At 49.7% G+C, this 27917-nt stretch overlaps 1 protein-coding gene across 3 annotated transcripts in view; it reads left to right on the top strand.

The window, feature by feature from the left end:
• The window catches only part of HIP1 (huntingtin interacting protein 1), a 71552-nt gene that overhangs the window by 30711 nt on the left and 12924 nt on the right, over positions 1 to 27917 (top strand). For all 3 annotated transcript variants that reach the window (XM_084823101.1, XM_084823100.1, XM_084823102.1), the window contains exons 8-15: positions 8533 to 8673; positions 15890 to 15947; positions 18588 to 18663; positions 19122 to 19256; positions 23084 to 23181; positions 25288 to 25360; positions 26095 to 26278; positions 27224 to 27312. In XM_084823101.1, the coding sequence (XP_084679227.1) occupies positions 8533 to 8673; positions 15890 to 15947; positions 18588 to 18663; positions 19122 to 19256; positions 23084 to 23181; positions 25288 to 25360; positions 26095 to 26278; positions 27224 to 27312 (854 nt within the window). The remainder of the gene's footprint in view (positions 1 to 8532; positions 8674 to 15889; positions 15948 to 18587; positions 18664 to 19121; positions 19257 to 23083; positions 23182 to 25287; positions 25361 to 26094; positions 26279 to 27223; positions 27313 to 27917) is intronic.

Here is a 27917-nt window from a genome sequence, read left to right as displayed (position 1 = left end):
TATTACCGTTATTTATGTGCTGCCTTTCAGGATACATAGAATCATAGAATAGTAGGGCTGGAAGGGGCCTACAAGGCCATCGAGTCCAACCCCCTCCTCAATGCAGGATCCAAGTCAGAGCATCCCTGACAGGTGGCTGTCCAGCCTCGTCTTGAAGGCCTCCAGTATGGGAGAGCCCACCACCTCCCCAGGTAATCGGTTCCATTGTCGTATTGCTGTTACAGTCAGGAAGTTTTTCCTGATGTTCAGCCGGAATCTGGCTTCCTGTAACTTGAGCCCATTATTCTGTGTCCTGCACTCTGGGATGATCAAGAAGAGATCCTGGCCTTCTTCTCTGTGACAACCTTTCAAGTACTTGAAGAGTGCTATCATATCTCCCCTCAGTCTTCTCTTCTCAAAGCTAAACAGGCCCAGTTCTTTCAGTCTCTCTTCATAGGGCTTTGTTTCCAGTCCCCCGATCATCTTTGTTGCCCTCCTCTGAACCCTCTCCAATTTGTCTGCATCCTTCTTAAAGTGTGGTGCCCAGAACTGGGCACAGTACTCCAGATGAGGCCTAACCAGTACTGAGTAGAGGGGAACTAGTACTTCCCAGGATTTGGAAGCTATGCTTCTATTAATGCACCCCAAAATAGCATTGGCCTGTTTTGCAGCCACATCCCATTGTTGGCTCATATTCAGCTTGTGATCGACAACAATTCCAAGATTTTTCTTGCTTGTAGTGTTGTTGAGCCATGTATCCCCCATCTTGTAACTGTGCATTTGGTTTCTTTTTCCTAGGTGCAGAACTTGGCATTTATCTCTATTAAATGTCATTCTGTTGTTTTCTGCCCAGCACTCCAGTCTATCCAGATCACTTTGAATTTTGTTTCTGTCTTCCAAAGTATTAGCTATCCCGCCCAATTTTGTGTCATCTACAAATTTGATCAGCATTCCCTGCACCTCCTCCTCCAAGTCATTAATACAAATGTTGAAGAGCACTGGGCCCAGGACTGAGGCCTGCGGTACCCCACTCGTTACCTCTCTCCAGTTTGAGAAGGTCCCATTGAGAAGCACTCTTTGAGTCCGATTCTGTAGCCCACTGTGGATCCACTGGATTGTTGTTTCCTCTAGCCCCCTTTGAGCTAGTTTGCTCATCAGGATATCATGGGGCACTTTGTTGAAAGCTTTGCTGAAGTCGAAGTATATGATGTCTACAGCATTCCCACGGTCTACAAGGGAGGTGACTTGATCAAAAAATGAGATCCGATTTGTCTGGCAGGACTTGTTTTTGACAAATCCATGTTGGCTTCGAGTAATCACAGCATTGTTTTCAAGGTGCTTCCAGATGGATTGCTTTATCATCTGCTCCAGAATTTTCCCAGGGATTGATGTCAGGCTGACTTGTCTGTAGTTCCCAGGTTCTTCCTTTTTGCCCTTTTTGAAGATAGGGACAACGTTAGCCCTCCTCCAGTCATCTGGCACTTCCATCGTCCTCCATGATTTCTCAAAGAGAATAGACAGCGGTTCTGAAAGTTCTTCTGCCAGTTCCTTTATGACTCTAGGATGCAGTTCATCTGGCCCTGGAGATTTGAACTCATTCAAAGTCATTAGCTGTTCCTTGACCATATACCTATCGATCTCAAGCTGCAATCCTGCCCCTTCAGCCTGCACTTCGCCTTTGCCAGGGGGGTCATAGACCCTCTTTTGGGAGAAGACTGAGCCAAAGTAGGAATTGAGCACCTCTGCCTTTTCTTTGTCATCTGTTATCATTTTGCCATCCTTATTTAATAGCTGAACAACCATTTCTTTCCTCTGCCTTTTACGATGCACGTAGCTGAAGAAAGCCTTTTTGTTGTTTTTAGCATCCCTCGCTAACCTCAGCTCGTTCTCAGCTTTAGCCTTCCTGACGCCATCCCTGCAATTCTGTGCTACCTGCCTGTACTCTTCCTTTGTTACTTGGCCTTCTTTCCACTTCCTATGTGCGTCCTTTTTTGTTTTCAGGTCATCCCTAAGCTTTTTGTGAAGCCACATTGGCTTCTGTTGTCTTCCACCTTTTCTTCTTGTTGGAATTGTTTGTGATTGTGCCTTGAGAATTTCCTTTTTTAAAAGCTCCCACCATCTTGGACTCCTTTTCTCGTTAGTGTCGCCATGGGACCTTCCTGATCATTATTCTGAGTTGATTAAAATCAGCTTTCCTCAAATCCAGGGTACGCGTTTGACTACCCTCGGCTTTCGCTTCCCTTAGAACCAAGAACTCAAGTGCAACATGGTCACTTTCCCGCAGAGTTCCTGTAACTGCTACTTTATCCACTAAGTCATCTCTGTTGGTTAGGATCAAATCAAGGATAGCCAATCCTCTAGTTCCTTCCTCTACTTTCTGTAGGAGGAAGTTATCTGCCACACAAGTCAGGAATTTCCTGGAGGAGCCATGTTTTGCAGAATTTCTCTCCCAACAAATATCGGGGAAATTGAAGTCTCCCATTACTACTACATCATGCTTCCTTAAAACATTGGCTATTTGCTTTTCAAAAGTTTCATCCTCGACTTCTCCTTGATTGGGTGGCCGGGAGTAGACTCCGACCACCAGGTTCCTTTTATTCCATGCTCCATTTATTTTAACCCAGATGCTCTTGATGGGGCTACCAAGCTCATCCTCCTGTATTTCTTTGCAGAGATATGTATTTTGCACATACAGTTCAACCCCACCTCCCTTTCTGTTCCTCCTGTTCTTTTTGAACAAGTTATATCCTTCAATTGCTGTATTCCAGTCATGAGAGTCATCCCACCAAATCTCAGTTATACCTGTCAAGTCATAATTTCCCTCCTGTATTAAGAGTTCAAGTTCGTTCTGTTTCTTTCCCATACTGTGGGCATTAGTATATAGACATTGAAGACCATGTGCTTCACAGTCTGGCTTTCTTCCTACATGTGTCTGAAGACTATTATGGGGCGCTATCAGAGCTGTTCTCTCCGTTGCGGTGCATGAGCCTATGTCCATTGTTACCCCCAACATTACATCTCCCTTCCCCGTAGGATTCAGTTTAAAGCCCTCTTGATGAAGTTCTTCATGCTGTGGCCAAACACATTCTTCCCATCCTTTGTGAGGTGCAACCCGTCCCTAGCCAACAGCCCATCCTCCAGGAAGTATAGCCCGTGGTCCCAGAATCCAAATCTCTCTCGTTGGCACCACCTTCGTAGCTAGTCATTCACCTGGAGTATTTTTCGTTCCCTTTCTATCCCTCTTCTAGCTACTGGAAGGATGGATGAGAAAACTATCTGGGCCCCAAAGTTCTTGAGTTTCCTTCCCAAAGCTTCAAAGTCTGATGTGATTTCTTCGTAGCTCCGCTTGGCGGTATCATTTGTTCCCACGTGGATGAGAAGAAAGGGATACCTGTCAGTGGGTTTTATGAGTGCAGGCAACCTTTCAGTCATGTCTCTAATACAAACCATACCAAGGCGGCTTACAAGTAACATAAACAACATGAACATTTAAAAAAAAAAAAAATCCTCAGGCTTCTCCCCTCAAGGCAGCTTCCCCCAACCTGCTGTTTTGGACTTCAAGTCCCATCAGCCCCAGCCAGCATGGCTGATGGTCTGGAATAATGGGAGTTGTAGTCCAAAACATTGGCGTCCCATCAGGTTGGGGGCATCTGCCACAGGGCCTAAGAAGCTACTGCAAAGTTCTCCTCTGCTCTAATTCTTAAGAGGAAGAATCCACTTCCAGGAGGATGAACAGGGCGAGAGGACCCAGATGGGTGGGAGCTTTTAAAAAAGGAATTTCTCAAGGCACAATTACAAACAATTCCAACAAGAAGAAAAGGCAGAAGCCAATGTGGCTTCACGAAAAGCTCAGGGATGACCTGAAAACAAAAAAGGACACATATAGGAAGTGGAAAGAAGGCCAAGTAACAAAGGAAGAGTACAGGCAGGTAGCACAGAATTGCAGGGATGGCGTCAGGAAGGCTAAAGCTGAGAACAAGCTGAGGTTAGCGAGGGATGCTAATAGTAAAAAAAAAAAAAGCTTTCTTTAGCTACGTTCATAGTAAAAGACATAGTAAAAGAAGAAAGAAGTGGTGGTTCAGCTATTAAATAAGGATGGCAAAATGATAACAGATGACAAAGGAAAGGCAGAGGTGCTCAATTCCTACTTTGGCTCAGTCTTTCCCAGAAGAGGGTCTATGACCCCCCTGGCAAAGGTGAAGTGCAGGCTGAAGGGGCAGGATTGCGGCTTGACATTGATAGGCAAATGGTCAAAGAACACCTAATGACTTTGAATGAGTTCAAATCTGCAGGACCAGATGAACTGCACCCTAGAGTAATAAAGGAACTGGCAGAAGAACTTTCAGAACTGCTGTCTATTCTCTTTGAGCAATCATGGAGGACGGGGGAAGTGCCAGATGACTGGAGGAGGGCTAACGTTGTCCCTATCTTCAAAAAGGGCAAAAAGGAGGAACCTGGGAACTACAGATCAGTCAGTCTGACATCAATCCCTGGGAAAATTCTGGAGCAGATGATAAAACAATCCATCTGGAAGCACCTTGAAAACAATGCCGTGATTCCTCAAAGCCAACATGGATTTGTCAAGAACAAGTCCTGCCAGACAAATCTGATCTCATTTTTTGATCAAGTCACCTCCCTTGTGGACTGTGGGAATGCTTTAGACGTAATATACCTCGACTTCAGCAAAGCTTTTGACCAAGTGCCCCATGATATCCTGATGAGCAAACTAGCTCAAAGTGGGCTAGATGAAGCAACGATCCTGTGGATCCACAGTTGGTTACAGAATCGGACTCAAAGAAGGCTTATCAATGGGATCTTCTCCAACTGGGGAGAGGTAACAAGCGGGGTACTGCAGGGCTCAGTCCTGGGCCCAGTGCTCTTCAACATTTTTAAAAATGACTTGGAGGAGGAGGTGCAGGGAATGCTGATCAACTTTGCAGATGACACAACATTGGGCGGGATAGCTAATACTTTGGAAGACAGAAACAAAATTCAAAGTGATCTGGATAGACTGGAGTGCTGGGCAGAAAACAACAGAATGACATTTAATAGAGATAAATGCCAAGTTCTGCACCTAGAAAAAAGAAACCAAATGCACAGTTACAAGATGGGGAATACGTTGCTCAACAACACTACAAGTGAGAAGGATCTTGGAATTGTTGTCGATCACAAGCTGAATATGAGCCAACGATGGGATGTGGCTGCAAAACAGGCCAATGCTATTTGGGGCTGCATTAATAGAAGCATAGCTTCCAAATCCTGGGAAGTACTAGTTCCCCTCTAGTCAGCACTGGTTAGGCCTCATCTGGAGTACTGTGTCCAGTTCTGGGTACCACACTTTAAGAAGGATGCAGACAAACTGGAGAGGGTTCAGAGGAGAGCAACAAAGATGATCAGGGGACTGGAAACAAAGCCCTATGACGAGAGACTGAAAGAACTGGGCATGTTTAGCCTTGAGAAGAGATGACTGAGGGTAGATAGGATAGCGCTCTTCAAGGACTTGAATGGTTGTCCCAGAGCGGAAGGCAGGATCTCTTCTTGATCATCCCAGAGTGCTGGATATGGAATAATGGGCTGAAGTGACAGGAAGCCAGATTCTGGCTGAACATCAAGAAAAACGTCCTGACTGTAAGAGCAATACGACAATGGAACCCATTACCTAGGGAGGTAGTGGGCTCTCCCAAACTGGAGGTGTTCAGGATGAGGCTGGACAGCCATCTCTCAGGGATGCTCTGACCTGGATTCCTGCATTGAGCAGGGGGTTGGACTCGATGGCCTTGTAGGCACCTCCCAACTCTACTGTTATATGATTCTATGAAATAAAGTTGTTTATTTTTAAAAAGAACCCAAACTGTGTAACGATCTATTCCACACTAGGAATGCTGCGTACAGATCTGGTTGCAGCTTTTCAAAGAGAATATTGTAGAGTTAGAAAACGTGCAGAAAAAGGCAACCAAATAATGAAGGGGCTGGAGGATCCCCCCTACAAGGAAAGGTTGCAATGTCTGGGACTGATTGGCTTGGGAAAAAGGCACGTGAGGGGAGACGGGGCAGAGCGGTACAAAACTATGCCTGGTGTGGAGAAAGTGGACAGTGCGGCATTTTCCCCCCTCTCTTATCATACCAGAAACTCAGTGGGGTCATCCCATGAAGCTGAGTGGTGGGAAATTCAGGGCAGATAAAAGGAAGGACTTCCCGCAGGAGTGAAATTAAACTATGGAATTTGCTACCAGGAGGTGTAGTGATGGCCACCAACTTTGGATGGCTTTAAAGGGGGATTTAAAACATTTATGGAGGATATCAGCAGCTAGTCATGATGGCCATATATGACCTCCAGCGTGCCTCTCAGTGCCAGGGGGGTTTCAGACATGGCTTTTATCCTGCAGTTGTACTACTTCAAAATCACAGAGTTTTACACGGGTACAGAGATGGTTGTCTTCCACTCATAACCCTCCTGTGTCTTTTCACTGCTTCCATCATTCTTCTGGCTGCAGATAATCCCATAAGAAAGAAAAGACAGAACAGCTACACAAGGCCTTTTCATTAGTAGCAGAAAGAGCCCTCTGTCTTGAAGGACCCCGGTTGATGGGGAACACGAGCAGGAGGGTTTTATTGCACTCATGCCCTGCTTGTGGGTTTCCCATTGGCGCGTCTGGCTGGCCAATGCAGGAACAGGATGCTGGACTAGAGACTAGAGATTCCAGGGGTCTGATCCAACTGCAGGGCCCTTCACAGGGGAGTCGCTCCAGTCCCCGATCACTTTGGTTACCATATCACCCCTCTCAACATGCTTGCTGATGCTCTCAAAAAAATCTCACAAGTTAGCCAGACAGGACTTCACTTTGCAGAAGCCATGTTGATTCTGCTTCAGCCAGACTTGTTATTCCATATGTTTGATCATTCTGTCTTTCTATTCATGCTTTTCTGGGTAAATACCCAGAAGAGGACAGGCCTGCAATTTCCTGGATCCCCTCTGGATCTTTAAAAAAAAAACACAAAAACATTGGTATTACATTGGCTGCTTTCCAATCGGGGGGGGGGGGCCTTTTACAGACAGTTGCATACTTTTGATAGATTAGCAATTGCCCATTTGAACACTTGAGTGGATACCATCCACACCCAGTGGTTTCTTAATTTTTAATTTGTCGAAGGCTTCAAACTTCACCACTTGGCTCCACTTTTTGCCTCAAACTTCCTTCCTGAAAGGGCCCTGCTCAACATCTGCTGTGGTGAATAATTCATTCCGCTTTTCTGCAGTCTCCTTATCCTCCTTCCACACACCTTTTAATTCGTTCTTTAATTTATTTATTACAGTTTTAGTCCATGTAATAACAGAAAAGTTCTCTGGGCTGCTTACGGTAAAAACCATCATATTTGCAAATAAGATCACAAACCATAAAATCTAATGTGGCATAAAAACAGCAACAGAGGATTAAATCAGTATAACAAACTCACAAGAGTGTTCGAAATTTCATAGACTTTAAACCTTCAATAAATGTATGCTGTCCCTAAAAGGTATTTCTTTCGATTATTCAAAAGCCTGAGAAAATAAAAAGATTTTCTGGTGGCACTGAGAAGATGACAATTTCGGTGGCTGGTGAGCCTCTCTGGGGAGGGCATTACAAGACAGGGTAGCCACCACTGAAAAGGCCGTCTCCCTAATAGCCCCCCATTGCACTCTTCGTGTGATGGGAGCATCCAAACAATAACTTTGTCATGCAAGCACCTCCCTAGCTGGTTTCCTACTTACTTCCAATGTATTTAAAGATTTTTTAATTGTTGGTCTCAAATGTTTTTAGTGACATGCCCCCCTAAATTCTTTCTTCACATCTGTTACTGTCTGCTTGCGTTTCTCTTGCCAACATTTGTGTTCCTTTTTGTTTTCATTTGGACAAGGCTTCCATTTTTCTAAAGGACACTTTGTAATAGCTTTTTTGACTGCGTTCATTAACTGTGCTGCTGTCCCCTTGGGCTTGATAGCACCTTTCCTGATCTGCAGTGTATGTTCTATCTGAGTTTCTGTTGTTGTGGTGTTAAATAACCCCCAACCATGCTGGAGAGAGTTGACCTTTTGGCTTTCCCTTTCAATTTTCACTTTACCACTCCCCTCATTTCCTCTTTTGAAGTCAAATGTGACAGTGTTGGACATCCTTGGCGATCTTCTACTTTTGTATGGGGGTTGAATTTTATAGCACTGTGGTTACTGTTTACAGTTTGGTTCAACATCCCTGATGTCTTGTACCAGATCCTGGGCGCCCACTTAGGATTAAGTCTAGGGTTGCCTCCCCTCTGGTCAGTTCTGTGACCAACTGTTCTAGGGCAGACTCCCCCAACCGGGCACCCTCCAGATGTGTTGGACCATAGCTCCCATAATCCCCTGGCTGGGGGATTATGGGAGTTTTAATTCAACACGTCTGAAGGGCACCAGGTTGTGGGAGGGTGGTTTAGATATCTAGAAATATCACCTCTTTGCTGTGACCAGAACATGCATTTACCTGGCCTGTGTGAGGGGGATTGAAGCCACCTGCTGCTGTCTTTATGGTTCCCTTCCAGTGTTCAGTTCCTTGGACATGTCTCGTTCTGTGTCAGTCACGGCTGCAGGCCAGTGTCGCTTGGCTCCGCTGATCCAGGTCATTCTAGATTGCAGCCACCTCTACGACTACACCGTTAAACTCCTCTTCAAGCTCCATTCCTGTAAGTACCAACCTGTTGGTCCCTCAGGGTCCTGAATTCCGTTGCCACCCTCTGTGAGGGTGATCCATTTGCTGTCGCATTGAGCATCGGGGGAGGCAGGGATGCCCATTTCTGGCTGGAAGGCTTCATTGTTGCCAGAACGGCTACAGATGCCCAGGTCCCAGGACCTGTTTCAATATTACAATGGTGTATCCTGTTTAGCTTTTTCTAAGTCTTGAGGTGCTTCACAAACATTATCTTGGTAATCTTTTCAACTTCATTGTAAGAGAGGCCAGTGTAATTATTCCCATATTGTAGGCGTGGTGCAGAGTGGGATGAGGAAGGGAAGTTTGTGTAAGATGTACTATTTCAGGCGTAGGTTTTCTGATGCTCTGTGGTGTGGCTTGGGTTGCAGGGTCTGCTAGGGATCAGATCTTGAGCAGGGCTTAAGTTAGGTTAGGTTTCTCAGGAAGCAAGATGGAAAGAGATCAGCACCATGGAGAGCACTGAGTGGAGCAGTGGCTAGAAGCCAGACAGGGTGGCCTGTATGTTGCTCCAACATGGATCAGATTCAGAACGAAACTAAAGGAGTAAGTAGAAGTATTGCAGGATTTAGGCTGGTTGGCCTCAGTTCCATTTATGTATGTATGTATGTATTTCTATACTTCCCAAAAGCCAAAGCTCTCTGGGCGGTTCACAAAAATTAAAAGCACAGAGTGCAGAATAAAACAATATAAAATATGAAAGCTTAAAACCACAATATAACAGTACAACCAGAATAAAACCCAGCAGCAATGCAGAGATTTAAAATACCAGAGCTAAAAGATTAGGAGGCTAAAATGCTAAAATACTGGTGGAATAAAATGGTCTTCACCTGGTGCCAGAGGAGTATAACGTAGGCACCACGCGAGCCTCTCTAGGGAGTTCATTCCACAGCCAGGGTGCCACAGCAGAGAAGGCCCTCTTCCTGGTAGCCACCCACCTCATTTCCTCTGGCAGGGGCTCCCAGAGAAGGACCCCTGAAGATGATCTTAGGGTCTGTGCAGGCACATATGGGAGGAGGCGATCCTTCAGATAACTTGGTCCCAAGCCATTTAGGGCTTTGGATGTTAATACCAGCACTTTGAATCAGGCCTGGAAATGGACTGGCAGCCAGTGCAGCTGGAAAAGTACTGGTGTAATGTGATCTCTTTGGCCAGTCCCTGTTAATATTTTTTTATTATTATTACTATTACTATTACTATTATTATGGTGATTGAGGCTTTGTCTTTTAAAACAGCCTGGCCTGTTTTAGCAGTCTCGGGCTGTGATGATGTGGGAGTGGCTGTGGTATGCTAGATTCATCATGGCTTGAGTTCTCAGAGCCTAGGGATCGTACTGCCACTTCCTCTGGACACAGAGGAGCTGGTCTCTGGGGTCTTTCTGGAGACCTGGGTCCTGGGGAGGGGGAAGCCTCCCAGCTGAGCCGAGCAGAGCAGAGCAAGCTGCTCCAGCTGGTCCAGGGACTACAGAAGCAAGCAAGCTCCCAGAGAGCGGGCGACCAGAGCGAGCGAACAGGGGGAGCAAACAGGAGTTGGCCAGGGGAGTTGCAGTGGTTGAAGAGACAAAGGAGACAGAGGCTAAGAGGTAAGTGGGCTGCAGGAAGCCCAGGGCGCTGCCCTTCATCCTTCTGAGTGGCTGTGAGCTCACCAGGTGCTTCTGAGAGCTCCAACTGAATTGGGGGGGTGTGGCCTGAGTACTCCCAGCAGCTGACTGGGCGGGAAGCTTCAGTCTGTTTCTCGCCTCCCAGCTGAGCAGAGCAGAGCAGAGCAAGCTGCTCCAGCTGGTCCAGGGACTACAGAAGCAGGCAAGCTCCCAGAGAGCGAGTGAACAGGGGGAGCAAACAGGAGTCGGCCAGGGGATTTCGGCAGGGGAGGTCAAGGGGGAGGCCCCTAACATTTTTTTTTTCATTTTTAATTTCATTTTATTTTTTAACTAACTTTTTCCATGTATTTGTCTTGTAACACACACTTTCACACAAGTGGGACTCTGCTTTTAACCTCTACTGAGTAGAGGAGCAAGCACAGGCTAGTCTAGAACAATCACAAAGCTAGACACAAAAAGGGAAAAGAGGCTATGGAAGGACAGGACTCTCCAGTGGTGGTGACCTGCAAGGTATGTGCAATGTTTGTTTTCTTGCCTGAGAACAACATGGCCCACACCTGCAACAAGTGCAAGCTGATCACGCTGCTGGAAGAAAAAGTAAGTGGACTGGAGCGGCGACTGTCGACCTTCCGGGGAACAAGAGAACACGAAGAGTTCTTGGACAGAATGGGGGAACTACAGCAGCAAAGGGAAGACCAGAAGCTTGAAGAGCAACAGCAAGATGAGGCAGTGGGAAATGCTGAGGTGAAGAAAAATGGAGTAGAGGATACTCCTTGGAAAAGGGTGACAGTTAGGAGAAGAAGAACTAGATGCCACTCTGCACCAGTGGAAGCAGTGGAGCTGTGGAATCGATTCCAGGTACTTGCGGATGAGACTGGAGGGCAGCCTGCAGAGGAAGAATCACAGGGGAACCTGCATGAGAGTGAGCAAGAGGCTGAAGGTCAGTCAAACAGAGGCGATGAAACCCAGGCCTACAAGAAGAAGAAGAGAAGAGTGGTAGTAGTGGGAGACTCCTTGCTGCGTGGGATTGAGTCCCAAGTATGTCGCGAAGACTCGCCAGGTATGTTGTCTCCCGGGAGGACGAATTAGAGACGTGACTGAAAGGTTGCCTGCACTCATAAAGCCCACTGACAGGTATCCCTTTTTTCTCATCCATGTGGGAACAAATGATACCGCCAAGCGGAGCTACAAAGAGATCACGACAGACTTTGAAGCTTTGGGAAGGAAACTCAAGAACTTTGGGGCCCAGATAGTTTTCTCATCCATCCTTCCAGTAGTTAGAAAAGGGATAGAAAGGGAATGAAAAATACTCCAGGTGAATGACTGGCTACGAAGGTGGTGCCGACGAGAGAGATTTGGATTTTGGGACCACGGGCTATATTTCCTGGAAGATGGGCTGTTGGCTAGGGATGGGTTGCACTTCACAAAGGCTGGGAAGAATGTGTTTGGCCACAGCATGAAGAACTTCATCAGGAGGGCTTTAAACTGAATCCTACGGGGAAGGGAGACGTAAAATTGGGGGTAACAATGGACGTAGGCGCATGCACTGCAACAGAGAGAACAGCTCTGATAGCGCCCCATAATAGTCTTCAGACACATGTAGGAAGAAAGCCAGACTGTGAAGTACATGGTCTTCAATGTCTATATACTAATGCCCAGAGTATGGGAAACAAACAGAACAAACTTGAACTCTTAATACAGGAGGGAAATTATGACTTGACAGGTATAACTGAGACTTGGTGGGATGACTCTCATGACTGGAATACAGCAATTGAAGGATATAACTTGTTCAAAAAGAACAGGAGGAACAGAAAGGGAGGTGGGGTTGCACTGTATGTGCAAAGTACATATCACTGCACAGAAATACAGGAGGAGGAGCTTGGTAGCCCCATCGAGAGCATCTGGGTTAAAATAAATGGAGCAAGGAATAAAAGGAACCTGATGGTCGGAGTCTACTCCCGGCCACCCAACCAAGGAGAAGACGAGGATGAAACTTTTGAAAAGCAAATAGCCAATGTTTTAAGGAAGCATCATGTAGTAATGGGAGACTTCAATTTCCCCGATATTTGTTGGGAGACAAATTCTGCAAAACATGGCCCCTCCAGGAAATTCCTGACTTGTGTGGCAGATAACTTCCTCCTACAGAAACTAGAGGAAGGAACTAGAGGATCGGCTATCCTTGACTTGATCCTAACCAACAGAGATGACTTAGTGGATAAAGTAGCAGTTACAGGAACTCTGGGGGAAAGCGACCACGTTGCACTTGAGTTCTTGGTTCTAAGGGAAGCAAAAGCCGAGGGTAGTCAAATGCGTACCCTGGATTTTAGGAAAGCTGATTTTCATAAACTCAGAACAATGATCAGGAAGGTCCCATGGCATGTGATGCTAACGAGAAAAGGAGTCCAAGATGGGTGGGAGCTTTTAAAAAAGGAAATTCTCAAGGCACAATCACAAACAATTCCAACAAGAAGAAAAGGTGGAAGACAAGAGAAGAAGCCAATGTGACTTCACAAAAAGCTTAGGGATGACCTGAAAACAAAAAAGGACACATATAGGAAGTGGAAAGAAGGCCAAGTAACAAAGGAAGAGTACAGGCAGGTAGCACAGAATTGCAGGGATGGCGTCAGGAAAGCTAAAGCTGAGAACGAGCTGAGGTTAGCGAGGGATGCTAACAACAACAAAAAGGCTTTCTTCAGCTACGTGCATCGTAAAAGGCAGGGGAAAGAAATGGTTGTTTAACTATTAAATAAGGATGGCAAAATGATAACAGATGACAAAGAAAAGGCAGAGGTGCTCAATTCCTACTTTGGCTCAGTCTTCTCCCAAAAGAGGGTCTATGACCCCCCTGGCAAAGGCGAAGTGCAGGCTGAAGGGGCAGGATTGCAGCTTGAGATCGATAGGCAGATGGTCAAGGAACCCCTAATGACTTTGAGTTCAAATCTGCAGGGCCAGATGAACTGCATCCTAGAGTCATAAAGGAACTGGCAGAAGAACTCTCAGAACTGCTGTCTATTCTCTTTGAGAAATCATAGAGGACGGGGGAAGTGCCAGATGACTGGAGGAGGGCTAATGTTGTCCCTATCTTCAAAAAGGGCAAAAAGGAGGAACCTGGGAACTACAGACCAGTCAGTCTGACATCAGTCCCTGGGAAAATTCTGGAGCAGATGATAAAGCAATCCATCTGGAAGCACCTTAAAAACAATGCTGTGATTACTTGAAGCCAACATGGATTTGTCAAAAACAAGTCCTGCCAGACAAATCTGATCTCATTTTTTGATCAAGTCACCTCCCTTGTAGACCGTGGGAATGTTGTAGACATCATATACCTCGACTTCAGCAAAGCTTTCGACAAAGTGCCCCATGATATCCTGATGAGCAAACTAGCTCAAAGTGGGCTAGATGAAACCACGATCCGGTGGATCCACAGTTGGCTACAGAATCGGACTCAAAGAGTGCTTATCAATGGGACCTTCTCAAACTGGGGAGAGGTAACGAGTGGGGTACCGCAGGGCTCAGTCCTGGGCCCAGTGCTCTTCAACATTTGTATTAATGACTTGGAGGAGGAGGTGCAGGGAATACTGATCAACTTTGCAGATGACACCAAATTGGGCGGGATAGCTAATACTTTGGAAGACAGAAACAAAATTCAAAGTGATCTGGATAGACTGGAGCACTGGGCAGAAAACAACAGAATGACATTTAATAGGGATCAGTGCCAGGTTCTGCACCTCGGAAAAAGAAACCAAATGCACAGTTACAAGATGGGGGATACGTGGCTCAACCACACTACAAGCCAGAAGGATCTTGGAATTGTTGTCGATCACAAGCTGAATATGAGCCAACAATGTGATGTGGCTGCAAAACAGGCCAATGCTCTTTTGGGTGCATTAATAGAAGCATAGCTTCCAAATCCTGGGAAGTACTAGTTCCCCTCTACTCAGTACTGGTTAGGTCTCATCTGGAGTACTGTGTCCAGTTCTGGGCACCACACTTGAAGAAGGATGCAGACAAACTGGAGAGGGTTCAGAGGAGGGCAACAAAGATGTCAGAGGATTGGCAACAAAGCCCTATGAGGAGAGACTGAAAGAACTGGGCCTGTTTAGCCTTGAGAAGAGAAGACTGAGGGGAGATAGGATAGCGCTCTTCAAGTCCTTGAAAGGCTGTCACAGAGAAGAAGGCCAGGATCTCTTCTTGATCATCCCAGAGTGCAGGACACGGAATAATGGGCTGAAGTTACAGGAAGCCAGATTCCGGCTGAACATCAGGAAAAACTTTCTGACTGTTAGAGCAATACGACAATGGAACCCATTCCCTCGGGAGGTGGTGGGCTCTCCCACACTGGAGGCATTCAAGACGAGGCTGGACAGCCATCTGTCAGGGATGCTCTGACTTGGATTCCTGCATTGAGGAGAGGGTTGGACTCGATGGCCTTGTAGGCCCCTTCCAACCCTACTATTCTATGATTCTATAAGCCACATGAGGCCTCTCCATTGCCGAATTTTCTCCCTGAACCATTACCTTTGGAGTCCTTTCCTCTCAGAACAAAGGTGCCATGTTCCTTCGCCCTCCCCCTTCACAGTCAACACACTCCAGGATACCAGGCTTCAGGCTCACTACTTTATTAGTTAAAGACCAGATTCCTTACAAATGCAGTTTTGAGGAAACAGACTGCCATGAAAACAGCTAATCCACACATTTACAAATACCAATAGAGGAGTGGAAGTGGAAGTTAGAGAAGTTGCCAGCAATCTCAGCAAGAACTTCTCAGCCAGACTTGCTTTGCAGGGATGCCCCTCCCTTCAGGTGGCTCCCTCCTACATAGGCTTTCACGTGTAGCCAACCTGGTGGCGTGTCTGAGTTCCGCCTCTTAACTTTTCCTGCTTTGCTCTGTGACGGACCCTGGTGTCCCTCAAGTCACGCCCCTCATTCTCCTCCTCCCCTGAAACCTGGGTTCTCATGGAGGAGGAAAGGGGGAGCCCTTCAGGCTGAGCCATCTGCATGTCAGGGTCTTCGGAAGAAGGCCTTGCCATATCCGAACTCACTAGGGAGGGAGCCTCCCCCTGTTCCGGCTGTTCCCATTCTGACTCTGAGCTTCTCCACATGCTCAGATTCATTCCTGACAAAGGGGTTGGAATCCTCTGAGGACGAGGGCTCAGGGCCCTGGGCCATGACAGAAGGGTGCTCAGGTGAGACCTGAGCCAGGATCTTCACTTAACCACTGCCTGGAATATGCAGTGGTACTTCTGAGCATATGCAGAGTACCTTGCCTTCATTGCTGGGTCTGTTCAGCTAGTCCCCACACCTGGAGTTCAGAGGTCAGGGCTTTCAAGGTGAAGGATGTGACCAAGTAATTCTGATCCCTCCTGGCTTCTGAAGGGGCATCGAGGCTTTGTGCCACCTGACAGAAGCAGAGGTCCTGCAGAGGCAGGTATAGCACAGTGTCTTAGCAGAGGCCATGGCAGAGTTGCAGTCTTGGCTGGTTCCCGTGCTTGTGTGCCCCTCTCTCTCCATCACCACCAACCCCCAGATCTGGTTGGCTGAGGCAGGCGGGCATTCTTCTGTTCACCCCCTTCTCCTGGCCTCTCTTCTCCAGGTCTCCCAGCTGACACACTCCAAGGCCACAGGGACCGTTTCCTGGAGCAGTTCAAGAAGTAAGTGTGTGCTTGTGGAGGGTACCCCTGTGGGCGGGCGGGCAGGCAGGTGGGGGTCTGTGCTGCACTCTGATCAGCGCTCGGGATTTGGTCAATCGGCCTGCCGTAGCTTTCAGTGGGTTATTTACATCTGGCGAAAGCCACGGTTCTGCCAGGCAGACTGTCTGAGGGGGTACGGGATGTGGCTGAGCTCCCCCATGACATGGTATCTGTAGGAGAGAGGATGTGAGGTAACTGATCGCTGGGTGCCTTGAGACATTAGATCAGTGCCAAAATTGAGACTGTGCCAAAATTGAGACATCTTGAGCAACTTGAGACCCGAGTGGACGTGCCACCTTCCAGCCTTGGGAAGCACCTTCTGCCACTGGCCAGGAGACCAAGGGCCATTGGGAGGCTGCCCCCCCCACCTCCCTGGAAGTGCATCAGGGTGAGAGGAAGACCAGCCTGGCCCCACCATCAGCCAGAGAAGGAGCAGCTGCAGCAAACATGTTTTCCCCCACCCTGCCAAAAAGAGCTTGGCTCAACGTCTGTTAGATTGTGAGCCTGCAGGCAGATCTTGTCTTCTAATTTCTGTCCAGTACTTAAGAAAATGTTAGGTGCTTTATAAGGGAGGGGGGATGGTGATGATAATACCCCACTTTATGTTACTAACAACAAGACCATTCAAACAATAAACATCAAACTATAAGATAAATTAACCAAAAGAACACAGCAGCAGAACTGAAACTATCAAATAGAAGTGGAAACACCGGCACAGCTAAAAGCCAGCGATATTCAGCAAAAGGGAGACCAACCTTACGGGAATGCAGCAAAGACCAAAGTCTGCGGACCCCTAGGGGCCGTCTGAGCGAGCGTTACCTCCTGAAGGTGCCCGGTGACCTCCCGAGGAGGCCATCCCACACGGCTGCTGCCACTACCGAGAAGGACTTTTCCTAGTGGGTGGTGCCACGTACCAGGTCCACACAGGAGCCTCGGATGTTGAGCAGAGCCCACCAGGAGGCGCATATGGGGGAAGCCCGGAAACAGCCGGGCAACCAGTGCAGATTGAACCACGTTGGAGTAATAGGCTCCTGATGACCAGCCTGTGCTAGCAATCTGGTGGCAGCGTTCTGTTCCAGTTGACATTTCTGGGCACTTTTCAGGGGCAGTCCCCCCTGGAGTTGCCCAGTCTGGAGTTTACTGGAGCAGTGGGTACATCTGCCTTCCCTGGAGAGAGGTAGCAGCTGGCGAAAGCACTCCTCTCTACCCGCTGAGTCTCGAGCAGCAGTGTGGGCCCAGGAGCATCCATGGGCTTTGGTGCAGGGTCTTCAGGGGGAGTGTGACCCTTTTCAAAGCAAGCGGCACACCTATTTCCAGGTGAGCCCATCCACCGACCAGTGCAACTTTCACCTTACAAACTGGATTCAGTGCCAAACTGAATTCAAACTGGATTTTGGTTCCTCCCCATCCAGTCATACATAGGCCATCAGCTTCCACCCTCCCTGGTTTCTGATGAAGGTGAGAGAGCGAGAGAGAGAACACTGACAGCCCTCTGCATCCTGGTGGGCTTTTCTGTCCTCTCCAGATGGCTTCACCCAGTGGCTTCGTAGATGTGATGAAGCCTCGGTGACAGAGTGGGTGGAGCAGTCGGCCACCCTGGGTGGTGTCTCTTGGAGACTGCAAAGCTCTGCGTGCTGCGGTGCCACGCTTACAGCCAGAGCTGAGAACCACTGGTGAAGGCAGGGGTGGGCGGGAGAAGACTCGGGCGTCCGGCGGTGTGCCCGTGCTGCTTTGGTGGCGTGTTTCTCTGTTCCGTGGCAAGATTTAGCAGCTGGCAGGTGGGAAGCAGGGCAGCAGAGCCGTCGCTGCAGGGGCCCTGGCCAGGGAGCAGCAGCACCGCTGTGCGGTGGTGTTGCGGTCGGGTTTGAAGCGCAGGCGGTCATCATGACAGCCCCAGAACCACGCCTCCAAGGAGAGTCCAGAAATGCGGGCAGCGGTGTTGATCCACGATCCACATAGACACAGACATGCACCTACCTCTCCGAGAAAGGTGTCCAATAAATGTGGCAGGTGAATAAAATAGCAGCAGCAGCCTTCGATAGTCTAGTCCTCCTTCATGAATTTGTCCAATCACCTTTTAAAGCCATGTAAACCAGTGGAAGTCCTTCCTTTGGCCTGTCCTGAATCTCCCACCATTCCGCTTCATGGAATGACCCCACTGGGTTCTGCTATTATGAGAAAGGGAGAAAAATGTCCCCCTCTTCCCTTGCTCCACACCAGGCATAATTTTATACACCTCTCATATTCCACCACCACCCAATGTCTTTTTTCTAAACTATTACTCTTTGTCTTAATGCCAAAACCACATTGAGCTTCAGCTTGATGGACCCCAGATAATATTATAGGGCAGGACTGGGCACCAGTGCTTCTGACCATTGGGTGATCTGTGCTGTCTCACTCACCTGGAACGGATCAGTATTCTGGTGTCTTAAGTGCTCTGCATCCAAAGTTCTGTGTTGTTGAATTCAGGTCCTCTGGCCTGATTCTGGGTGGTCGCTTCAATTCCCTTCCCTGTAGGGCTGGCAGACCTTTCCCCAGACTGGTCAGAGGACAGCTCCAGGTATGCTTGGCCTTGACAGCTTTTGCTCTTGTACTTCGCAGGCTGAAGGATTTCTTCTACCGCTCCAGCAACTTGCAGTATTTCAAGCGGCTGATTCAGATCCCACAGCTGCCTGAGGTGAGGCCCTGGGGTTTTCAGGGAATGCCATCCACCCCTCTGGCCTTTCCAGCTTTCCCCACAGTGCTTAAAAGTGGAAGGCTGCTACAGTTGTGTCCTACACCAGAGGGGCACAACCCTTTGGATCCCAACAATTGCTCATGATGCTGGATTGGGAGCCGCGTATGGGCACACACAGCCTTCTCTCCCCCAGAGATGTTTATGCCGATCACTCTTTCTTTCCTGTGAGAGCAATCTGTATCACTAGTAGCAATGGTACAGTTGGGGTGGGGTGGTGGTGGTGTCGGGGGGGCTGCAATTAAAGCCTTCAGGGGCCATGGGTTGTGCACTCCTGGCCTAAGGGGACTGCATGTCGGCTCTCAGAAGGCAAATCTAGCAGAGTTGGGAAGTGTGTAGTGTTAGCCCCTGGCATGTGATGCTCTTAGTATCCCAGCTGCATCCCTCTTTCCATCTGCCAGAATCCCCCCAACTTCCTGCGGGCCTCGGCACTCTCTGAGCACATCAGCCCTGTTGTTGTCATCCCTGTGGAAGCCTCGTCCCCCGACAGCGAGCCCATCACTGATCTCGTCGAGCTGGAAGCATCTTCACAGCAGGTGAGTCAAGGCGGGCTAGAGTTCCTGGTCGGAACTGGGCATCTGGGCCTGGGGGTTGGTGCTTTTTGTTTGAGGACCCCCCCCCCACGCTTCAGGCCATGTTCTTTAGGTGAGACATTCTTTTGACTGAGGAAATGCTTTAGCTGTTTTCACGCTCATGCTGTTCTTGCTGATACCCTGTTCGTACCAGAAGCAGAACCCAATGCTAAAGCTTTTCTTGGATTCTCCTGCTTTGGATTGTGGGTGGCAGAGCAATTGGATGTTTATAGAACTCCCTGCTACCAATTAAAAGAAATAAATTCCCTGCATGTCAAGGTGAAGGGGTTACCCAAGTCTTCGCCATGTCATGCTGTACATAGGAAAAACATTTTTTTGTGGTAAGTAGCATTCAAATATGTATCCTGCCCCCTGCAGCCTGAAATAGAACAATCCAGGGAAAGTGTTGCCATGCTTCCCCTGGTTGTACCTTCTGTCCATGAGAGGGGACTTAAAACAAGGAAGGAGTTGGAGCTTTTTAGGGCACAAACCCATGCATGTTTAGGTAGAAGACAGTCCTACAACTCCCAGCATGCCCCAGCCAGCACGCTGGTTGGGGCATGCTGGGAGTTGTAGGACTGTCTTCTGTCTAAACATGCATAGCATTGCACCCTTAATTAATTAATTAATGTTATTTATTTATTACATTTCTATACTGCCCAATAGCTGAAGCTTTCTGGGTGGTTCACAACAATTAAAACCATAAAATACAGCATAAGATAAATTATATAAATTTAAAGTATAAAAACAGTCTGGAAACTTCAGCTGGTCCAAAACAGGGCAGCAAGATGGTTAACAGGGACTGGCCAACAAGCTCATATTACGCCAGTACTTTTCCAGCTGCACTGGCTGTCAGTCCATTTCCGGGCCCAATTCAAAGTGCTGGTATTAACCTTCAAGGCCCTTAACAGCTTGGGGCCAGGTTATCTGAAGGACCGCCTCCTCCCATATGTACCTGCCTGGACCCTAAGGTCATCCTCAGTGGCCCTTCTCCGTGAGCTCCTGCCAAAGGAAGTGAGGCAGGTGGCTACTAGGAGGAGGGCTTTCTTGGCTGTGGCACCCCAGCTGTGGAATGAGCTCCCTAGTGAGGTTCGCCTGGCACCTACACTGTATTCTTTCCGGCGCCAGGTGAAGGCCTTTTTATATTCCCAGGCATTAGCTTTCTAGACTTTAGCTTTGCTGTTTTAAATCTGTATTTTAAATCCCTGCACTGCTGCTAGGTTTTATTCTGGTTTTATTCTGGTTGTATTGTTATACTGTGGTTTTAATGTTTTATATATTTTATATTGTTTTATTGTGTGCTCTTTCGTTTTAATTTTTGTGAACCACCCAGAGAGCTTCAGCTATTGGGAGGTATAGAAATGAAATAAATAAATAAATATTACATATAAAATGAAGTACAAACCAGAATAAAATCTAGCAGCAGTGCAGAGATTTAAAATACAATAACAGATTTAAAGTAACAGAGCTAAAAGACTAAAATGCCTGGGAAAATAAAAAGGCCTCCACCTGGCGCCAGAAAGAGCACATTGCAGGCGCCAGTTGAGCCTCCCTAGGCACCTCCCTGCCACAACCAGAGTGCCACAGCAGAAAAGGCCCTCTTCCTGGTAGCCACCTGCCTCATTTCCTTTGGCAGGGGTTCCCCATGAAGGACCGCTGAGGATGATCCTAGGGTCTGGGCAGGCATGTATGGGTGGAGATGATCCTTGTGGTAACCTGGCCCCAAGCTGTTCAGGGCTTTGAATGTTAATACCAGCACTTTGAATTGGCCTGGACATGGACTGGCAGCCAGTGCAGTTGGGAAAGTACTGGCATAATATCATCACACTGGCCAGTCCCCATTAACAATGTCGCTGCCCTATTTTGGACCAGCTGAAGTTTCCGGACCGTTTTCAAAGGCAGCCCCATGTAACATATTACAATAGTCCCAACGAGAGGTTGTCAGAGCACGGATAACTGTAGCAAGGCTCTCTCTGTCCAGATAAGGACATAGTCAGTATATGGGCCTAAGCTGATGAAAGGTGCTCTGTGCCACCGAGTCCTTCTGTGCCTCAGGTGTCAGTTCTAGATCTCCGTCTTGTCTGGATTGAGTCCAGTTTGTTGTCTCTTATCCAGTGACCATGCCCAGGCATGATTCAGAACAGCCACGGCCTCACCTGGGTTTGACGAAAAGGAGAGGTAGAGCTGGGTGTCATCCGCATCTTGATGGCACCTCAACCCACACCTCCAGATAACCTCCCCCAGTGGTTTCATGTAGATGTTAAGCAGCATGGGGGATAAAATAGAGCCCTGTGGCACTCCATGGCATAGTTGCCATGGCACAGAGCAATAATCCCCCAGCACCACCTTCTGGAATCGCCCATCCAAGTAGGAGCGGAACCACTGCAACGCAGTGCCTCCAACTCCCAGCCCAGACAACCTATCCAGAAGGATACCATGGCTGATGGTACTGAAAGCCAATGAGAGGTCCAAGAGAATCAACAGGGTTGCACGCCCCTGTCCTTCTCTCATCAAAGGTCATCCCATGGGGTGACCAAAGCAGTTTCTGCTCCAAAACCAGGCCTGAAGCCCAATTGAAATGGACCTAGATAATCAGTTTCATTCAAGAGTGCCTGGAGTTGTCTGACAGCCACCCGCTCAAGCACCTTGCCTAGGAAGGGGATGTTGGCTACCAGCTTACAGTTATTAACTTCATCCGGGTCCAGGTTAGGCTTTGGTTCCGGTTCTGATTATTTATTTATGTATTGCATTTATATCCTGCCTTTTTTCCTCTTGCAAGGACCCCAAGGCAGCTTACATTCTCCTCCTCCTCTCCATTTTATCCTCACAACAACAGCCCTGTGAGGTAGGTTGGGCTGAGAGTCTGTGACCAGCCCAGAGTCACCCAGTGAGCTTCCATGACTGAGTGGGGACTAGAACCCGGATCTCCCGGCTTCCAGTCTAGCACTCTCACCACTACCCCACGCTGGCTCTCTGATGAAGCAGATGCCCCCTCCCTTCTGTCCCCTTCCCAGAATGACTCTGTCCATCATGAAGAGCTTCTTACTCGCTAAAAAGCAAAGCAGAGAGGTGGACTCTGCTGGCCCGAGTAGTCTTCCTGGTAACAAAGTCTTGGGGAAATGGCCTTCTGTGTGGAACGTTCGGAATAGCTATCTGTCTTCTCTTGAGTAACTGTAAGCCAGGCTCATCCGTGCTCTCTGGTCTCCACGTGAGGGCGGCTAATTCCCCCTCTCCCCTTCTTCTTGCTCCACTGAGAGCTGGGATGAGCCAGTTCCACCAACCCTCTCTCCTGCTCTCTCCGCACATGCACAGTAGCTCCCCATCACCCAAAGAGGTTTGCAGTAAGAGCTCTGTGTCAAAGGTATTCTGCATGCAGAATCATCGCATTGTTCAGCCCCTGCAGAAGGCTCTCCCATCCTGGATTAGCTCTCAGAGTTGTTTGCGTTCCTTGGCCCCCTGTGAGAAGGATCCACTTTCCCTGCATTCAGCCTGGTTTGGCCTCACTGTGGAATGACCTTAATGGCCAGAAACAGAACTTTAGGATTGCGCTTGTGTGCAGCTGGTGCCTACTGAGATGCCCAGCCCCTCTGCAGGGCCCCGAGGGAGCATTTTGCCTTTTCTTCTCTCTGAGAACAGGAACCACCCCCACCCCCCTCCAGCCAACACCTGCACTGGGACCCAAGTTGGGTCACCACCCCTGAGTTGGGATGTCATCTCTATATACATTGGGGAGGCTGCAGTAAGCACGCTTGGCCTTGTGTGACGCTGACGGCCTCCATCCTTCTTTCCAGGGCCTCGTTGAGAATAAGTTTGATGATATCTTTGGCAGTTCATTCAACAACGATCCATTCAACTTCAACAGCCAGAATGGGATGACCAAGGATGACAAGTGAGTGACGATCCCTGACTTACGACCTTCCTTTAGAGCAGGGGTGGGGAACTATTTTAAGATAGGGGCCAAATTGCCCCCTACCTGCCCCTGGCAGGCTAGATGATATAAGTGGGAATGGCCACACTCTCTGACATCATGACCCCTGCCCACCCCCTGCCCATGTTGCCTTTCTCTTTCTAGTCATGCCACTTGTTTCCTGATGGAGACAGTGCGTGAACCAGCGCTGTAGGGAGGCATTCCTCCTATCACAGGCTGAGTTGGGCACTTCCTTCACATGCTTCTTGCTGTCCCCATCAGGATAACGGTGCGTGAAGGAGGACATGGCCGGCACCGGGAGAAGCCACTCCTCCCAGTGCCTTCCAAGTAGCTGGCTTCATGTGCCCCCACATCCCACTTGTTATCTCCAGTCTGCAATCAGAGATAACGGGAGATTCCCCTGTGTACCACTCGCCCTCCCCGTTGGGAGGGAGAGCAGGGTGCAGGGGTATTTCCCCTGTTACCTCCAGTCACAGACTGGAAATAACAGTGGGGATTCCTACAGGGAGTGGGACTTGGAGGCCAAGAGTCCCCCCCTGCAGGAATCCAAAGAAGCTTTAGGGGCTGGATGGGGGAACTTCGGGAACTTTGTGAACCGCCCAGAGAGCTTCGGCTATTGGGCGGTATAGAAATGAAAAAAATAAATAAATAAAATTCGGCAGGCTGGATTAGGCTCTCCGGCCAGATGTTCCCCATCCCTGCTTAGGCAAATGTTGCTACCATCACTGCATGGCAGCTGCTTTAGAATCATAGAATAGTAGGGTTGGAAGGGGCCTACAAGGCCATCGAGTCCAACCCCCTGCTCAATGCAGGAATCCAAGACAGAGCATCCCTGACAGATGGCTGTCCAGCCTCGTCTTGAAGGCCTCCAGTGTGGGAGAGCCCACCGCCTCCCTAGGTCATGGGTTCCATTGTCGTATTGCTGTTACAGTCAGGACGTTTTTCCTGATGTTCAGCCGGAATCTGGCTTCCTGTCACTTGAGCCCATTATTCCGTGTCCTGCACTCTGGGATGATGGAGAAGAGATGCTGGCCTTCTTCTCTGTGACAACCTTTCAAGTACTTGAAGAGCGCTATCCTATCTCCCCTCAGTCTTCTCTTCTCAAGGCTAAACAGGCCCAGTTCTTTCAGTCTCTCCTCATAGGGCTTTGTTTCCAGTCCCCTGATCATCTTTGTTGCCCTCCTCTGAACCCTCTCCAGTTTGTCTGCATCCTTCTTCAAGTGTGGTGCCCAGAACTGGACACAGTACTCCAGATGAGGCCTAACCAGTGCTGAGTAGAGGGGAATTAGTACTTCCCGGGATTTGGAAGCTATGCTTCTATTAATGCAGTCCAAAGTAGCATTTGCCTTTCTTGCAGCCACATCACATTGTTGGCTCATATTCAGCTTGTGATCGACAAGTTGCACCAGGGCACTGCGCGCGCGCGTGTGTGCGCGCATGCAAGCACAGAATGTAGCTGTCACTGGGATCAGCAACAGAGGCCCTACTCACTTGCCCACCTTTGCTGGCAGTTAGGTGGGCAAGTACACTAGAGAGGCCTTTTCTGCAGTGGCCCAAGGCTTCTGGCATGAGTTGCCATCAGGGATACACCAGGCCCCATCACTGCAGGCTTTTAGGAGGGCCATGGAAACTGACTACTTTACTCTGGCCTTCCCCTAATTATGGTTTATCAGACTGGGTTGTTGCTGCAATTACGCATCGTAGGTTTTGTCTTACAGTAGTGTTCTTTCTCTTTTTAGCATGTTTGCTGCTTTTATTACCGCATTGGTTTTTGTTATGTTGGTGTTGCTGTTGTCTCTCTCCTGGATTCCCTGGGGCTGCCTGCAGTTTGAGTTCAGACTGCCTGTGGCAGTGAATTTAGAGTCATGAACACCTTAGTCGTCTTTTAGTCCAGGGGCTTGAGCGGGGAGGGGGGTGCATGGGATGACTTCTCCTCTTCTGGACTGGAGTCTGCCCACATGGCCCTGACTTGGGGAGCTTTTCCCCAGGCTAGCTGCCTTCCTGGCAGGCCAGAAAGGGAAGACCTCCATGGCACTGGATGACTCAGGCATCTGCCCCTCCTTCCAGGGACCGGCTCATTGAGCAGCTGCACATGGAGATCAGCCTCCTCAAGGATGAGCTGAAGAAGTTCAAGGCGGAGGTGAGTGCAAAGCCCTGTCCCGAATGGGCTGCCTTTTCTGAGCCAGAGTTCCATGCAGAATGCAGAGACCCGCACCTGCCTTTGGGACAGAGCTCTGGTTGCAGAGATGGAGGTTTGCAAGGGAAATTGGGAGAATACGGGCGGGGCGGGGTGGGGCGGCGGGGAGATGCACAACCAACTGCTTTAATGTCCAGATAGAAGCTGCAAAGCCAAATGCCGTTCCCTTGGCAGGCAGAAGCAGCCGGAGGCCAGGCCCGGATGACTCCCACGTTTCGTGTCTCCCCTCTCCCTCCCCTTTTCCTCTGTGTGTCACACTCCCTCTGTGTTGCATCTGCCCAGGATCACAGGGTCTGCAGGAAAACTGTATGGAGTCCGCAACCGCGTGCCATCAGCACGTGTGTCCCTAGGGCAGTGCTGGTCAGTGGCCATGATCCAGGCTGCTGGGGTGCCAAGACACTGTCCAAGGCCAATATGCAGAAGTACGGGTGGGGACTGTTGGCATGTAACATTTTCCTGCAGCTGCATACCCCATCTGCACCCCAGAGGGAGGGCAGGCATTTTCTGAACATGGTGGTCATAGAGCCCCAAAATCAGGGTTGCGCCCCCCCGCCCACTGTGCAGCTTGCCTGTATTGCTTGCGGTGCTTTGCGGCCTGCTGTGCTTGGCCTTCGCAGCCAGCCCAGCGGCCCCCTTGGGGCCCCGCTGAGTCCTCTCCGTGACTGGGGGGCCTGCAGAGCCACCGCCTGGCCGTGCAGCTGGAGGGGCGAGTCAGCGAGCGGGAGGCGGAGCTGGCGGAGCAGCAGCACCTGAAGCAGCAGGCGCTGGACGAGGGCGACTTTCTGCGCACGGAGCTGGGCGAGCTGAAGAAGCGGCATGAGGACACGGAGAAGGCCCAGCGCAGCCTCACGGAGTTTGAGAGTGAGCGACTGGAGGGGGGGGCTTCCCGGGCCTGGCGGGGCGGGGGAGGTAGTCAGCAGTTGGATCCCCGCTTCTTGCAAGTGCGTTGCCCTGCCCAGCCCCAAGTCTCAGGGGGCACAGCTGTTTGTCTGTACGAGCACACGGACAGTGAATCTGTGGCAGCAGTCCTGCCGTATGGCCACTGACGTTGCATTGCCGCGGGGGCTGTGAAGGACATGCCAGCAAGCCTAGCGAGGGGCCGTGGCTCGGTAGCAGAGCTCCGCTTGGCCTGTAGAAGGCCCCAGGCTGAATCCCCGAGAGCAGCTCCAGGCAGGGCTGGGAAAGAATCCAGCCCGAAGCCCCGGAGAACCGTTGCTACCAGTCAGCGTCAGCAGTGCTGAGCTAGGTGGACCCAGCCAGGGTCGGACTCGCTATAAGGCAGCTTCTGACGTTGCTGTTGATACCTGTCTCAGCTCCTGCTTCTTTTTGCAGCCATCTAAAACCTGTCTGTAAAAGAAGCAGACCCCAGGCCTGACCAGCCCTGCAAACACCAGGCTGGCTGACCCAGCTTAAACTCAAAAGAGCCAGGCTCGTGCCCTTTCAGGGAGATGCTGTAGTGAAGTCCCACAGAGCAGCGTTGCTAAACCATCGCAAGGCGGACCCCAAGGCCGCCTCCTGCTCTGCCGCCTTGCGGCCCAGCTGCAGCCCCACGGCAGTCTTCTGGGCTGGTCTTCAAGAACACAGTGGGATGCAGGGAGGAATGGCAGGGCGGGGGCGTCGGTCGCTCCGGGATGCTGGACGTGCTGCCATGCCATGGGAACAGGGCCCTGTTCCTGCCTTTCTCCCTTCTAGGGTGGGGCTGGGCCTGCACCGCGAGGGGGGCTGGGCCAACCCACTTCTGGGATGGTGCCCCTGTCCTGCGTGGACTCTCGAGCCATTGGCCGGCCTCTTCCGTTCCCGTTTCAGGGAAAGCACAGGCGACTGAGCAGCGCTACACGAAGCTCAAGGAAAAGCATGGCGAGCTCGTGCGGAACCACGCCGACCTCCTGCGCAAGGTAGTGCTGTGTGCCGCCTCCTCCTCCTCCACTGCTCAGTGCTGGGGCAACGCGGGGGTCATCTGGTCCGGCCCCGGGCAATGAGATAGGGTTGTGTCCACTGGCACACCCCAAGGCAACGGGCCTGTTGATCTGGGGGGCTTCTGGAGAGACGGCTCCTAGCCCTACCCCGGAGGAAGCCTTGTGCAGCAATGCCATCTTCTCTTTCTTAGCTCTGGAGGCATCCGACCATCTGGTGCAGGTCAGGAGGAGCAGCAGAGGCGATCTTCACTTCCCTGTCCTCCTGCCCTACAGATTTTGCTAGATGGCCTTTTCAGCAAGGGCCCTTCGGAGGGGGAGGAAGGGAGCTGGAAGAGGCTCAGGATAACTCGTATCCTGGCTTCTCTGGTCTCCTCCCCTCCCCACCCACCTTTCCTCCTCTTCCGATGTTGCTTTTCTGACCTCTCGGCTCTTCCTGCACCCGTCATGAGGGAGTGAGGGAGAAGGGTTGGATCTCCGACTCCCCCTTCAGAGGTTGGAGTGTTCGCCCAGGGACCATAGGATTGCTTGCTTAATGGATTACCTGCAGTAAGAGAAAAGATGGAAGAAGCCATGGGAAAACATGG

Source organism: Heloderma suspectum, chromosome 16, assembly GCF_057233095.1.
Source record: "Heloderma suspectum isolate Gila_16-S chromosome 16, 16-S_ref, whole genome shotgun sequence".
NCBI classification, from domain to species: Eukaryota; Metazoa; Chordata; class Lepidosauria; order Squamata; family Helodermatidae; genus Heloderma; species Heloderma suspectum.
Note: the sequence above shows the minus strand (reverse complement) of the source record. Positions and strands in the feature narration are given on the sequence as shown.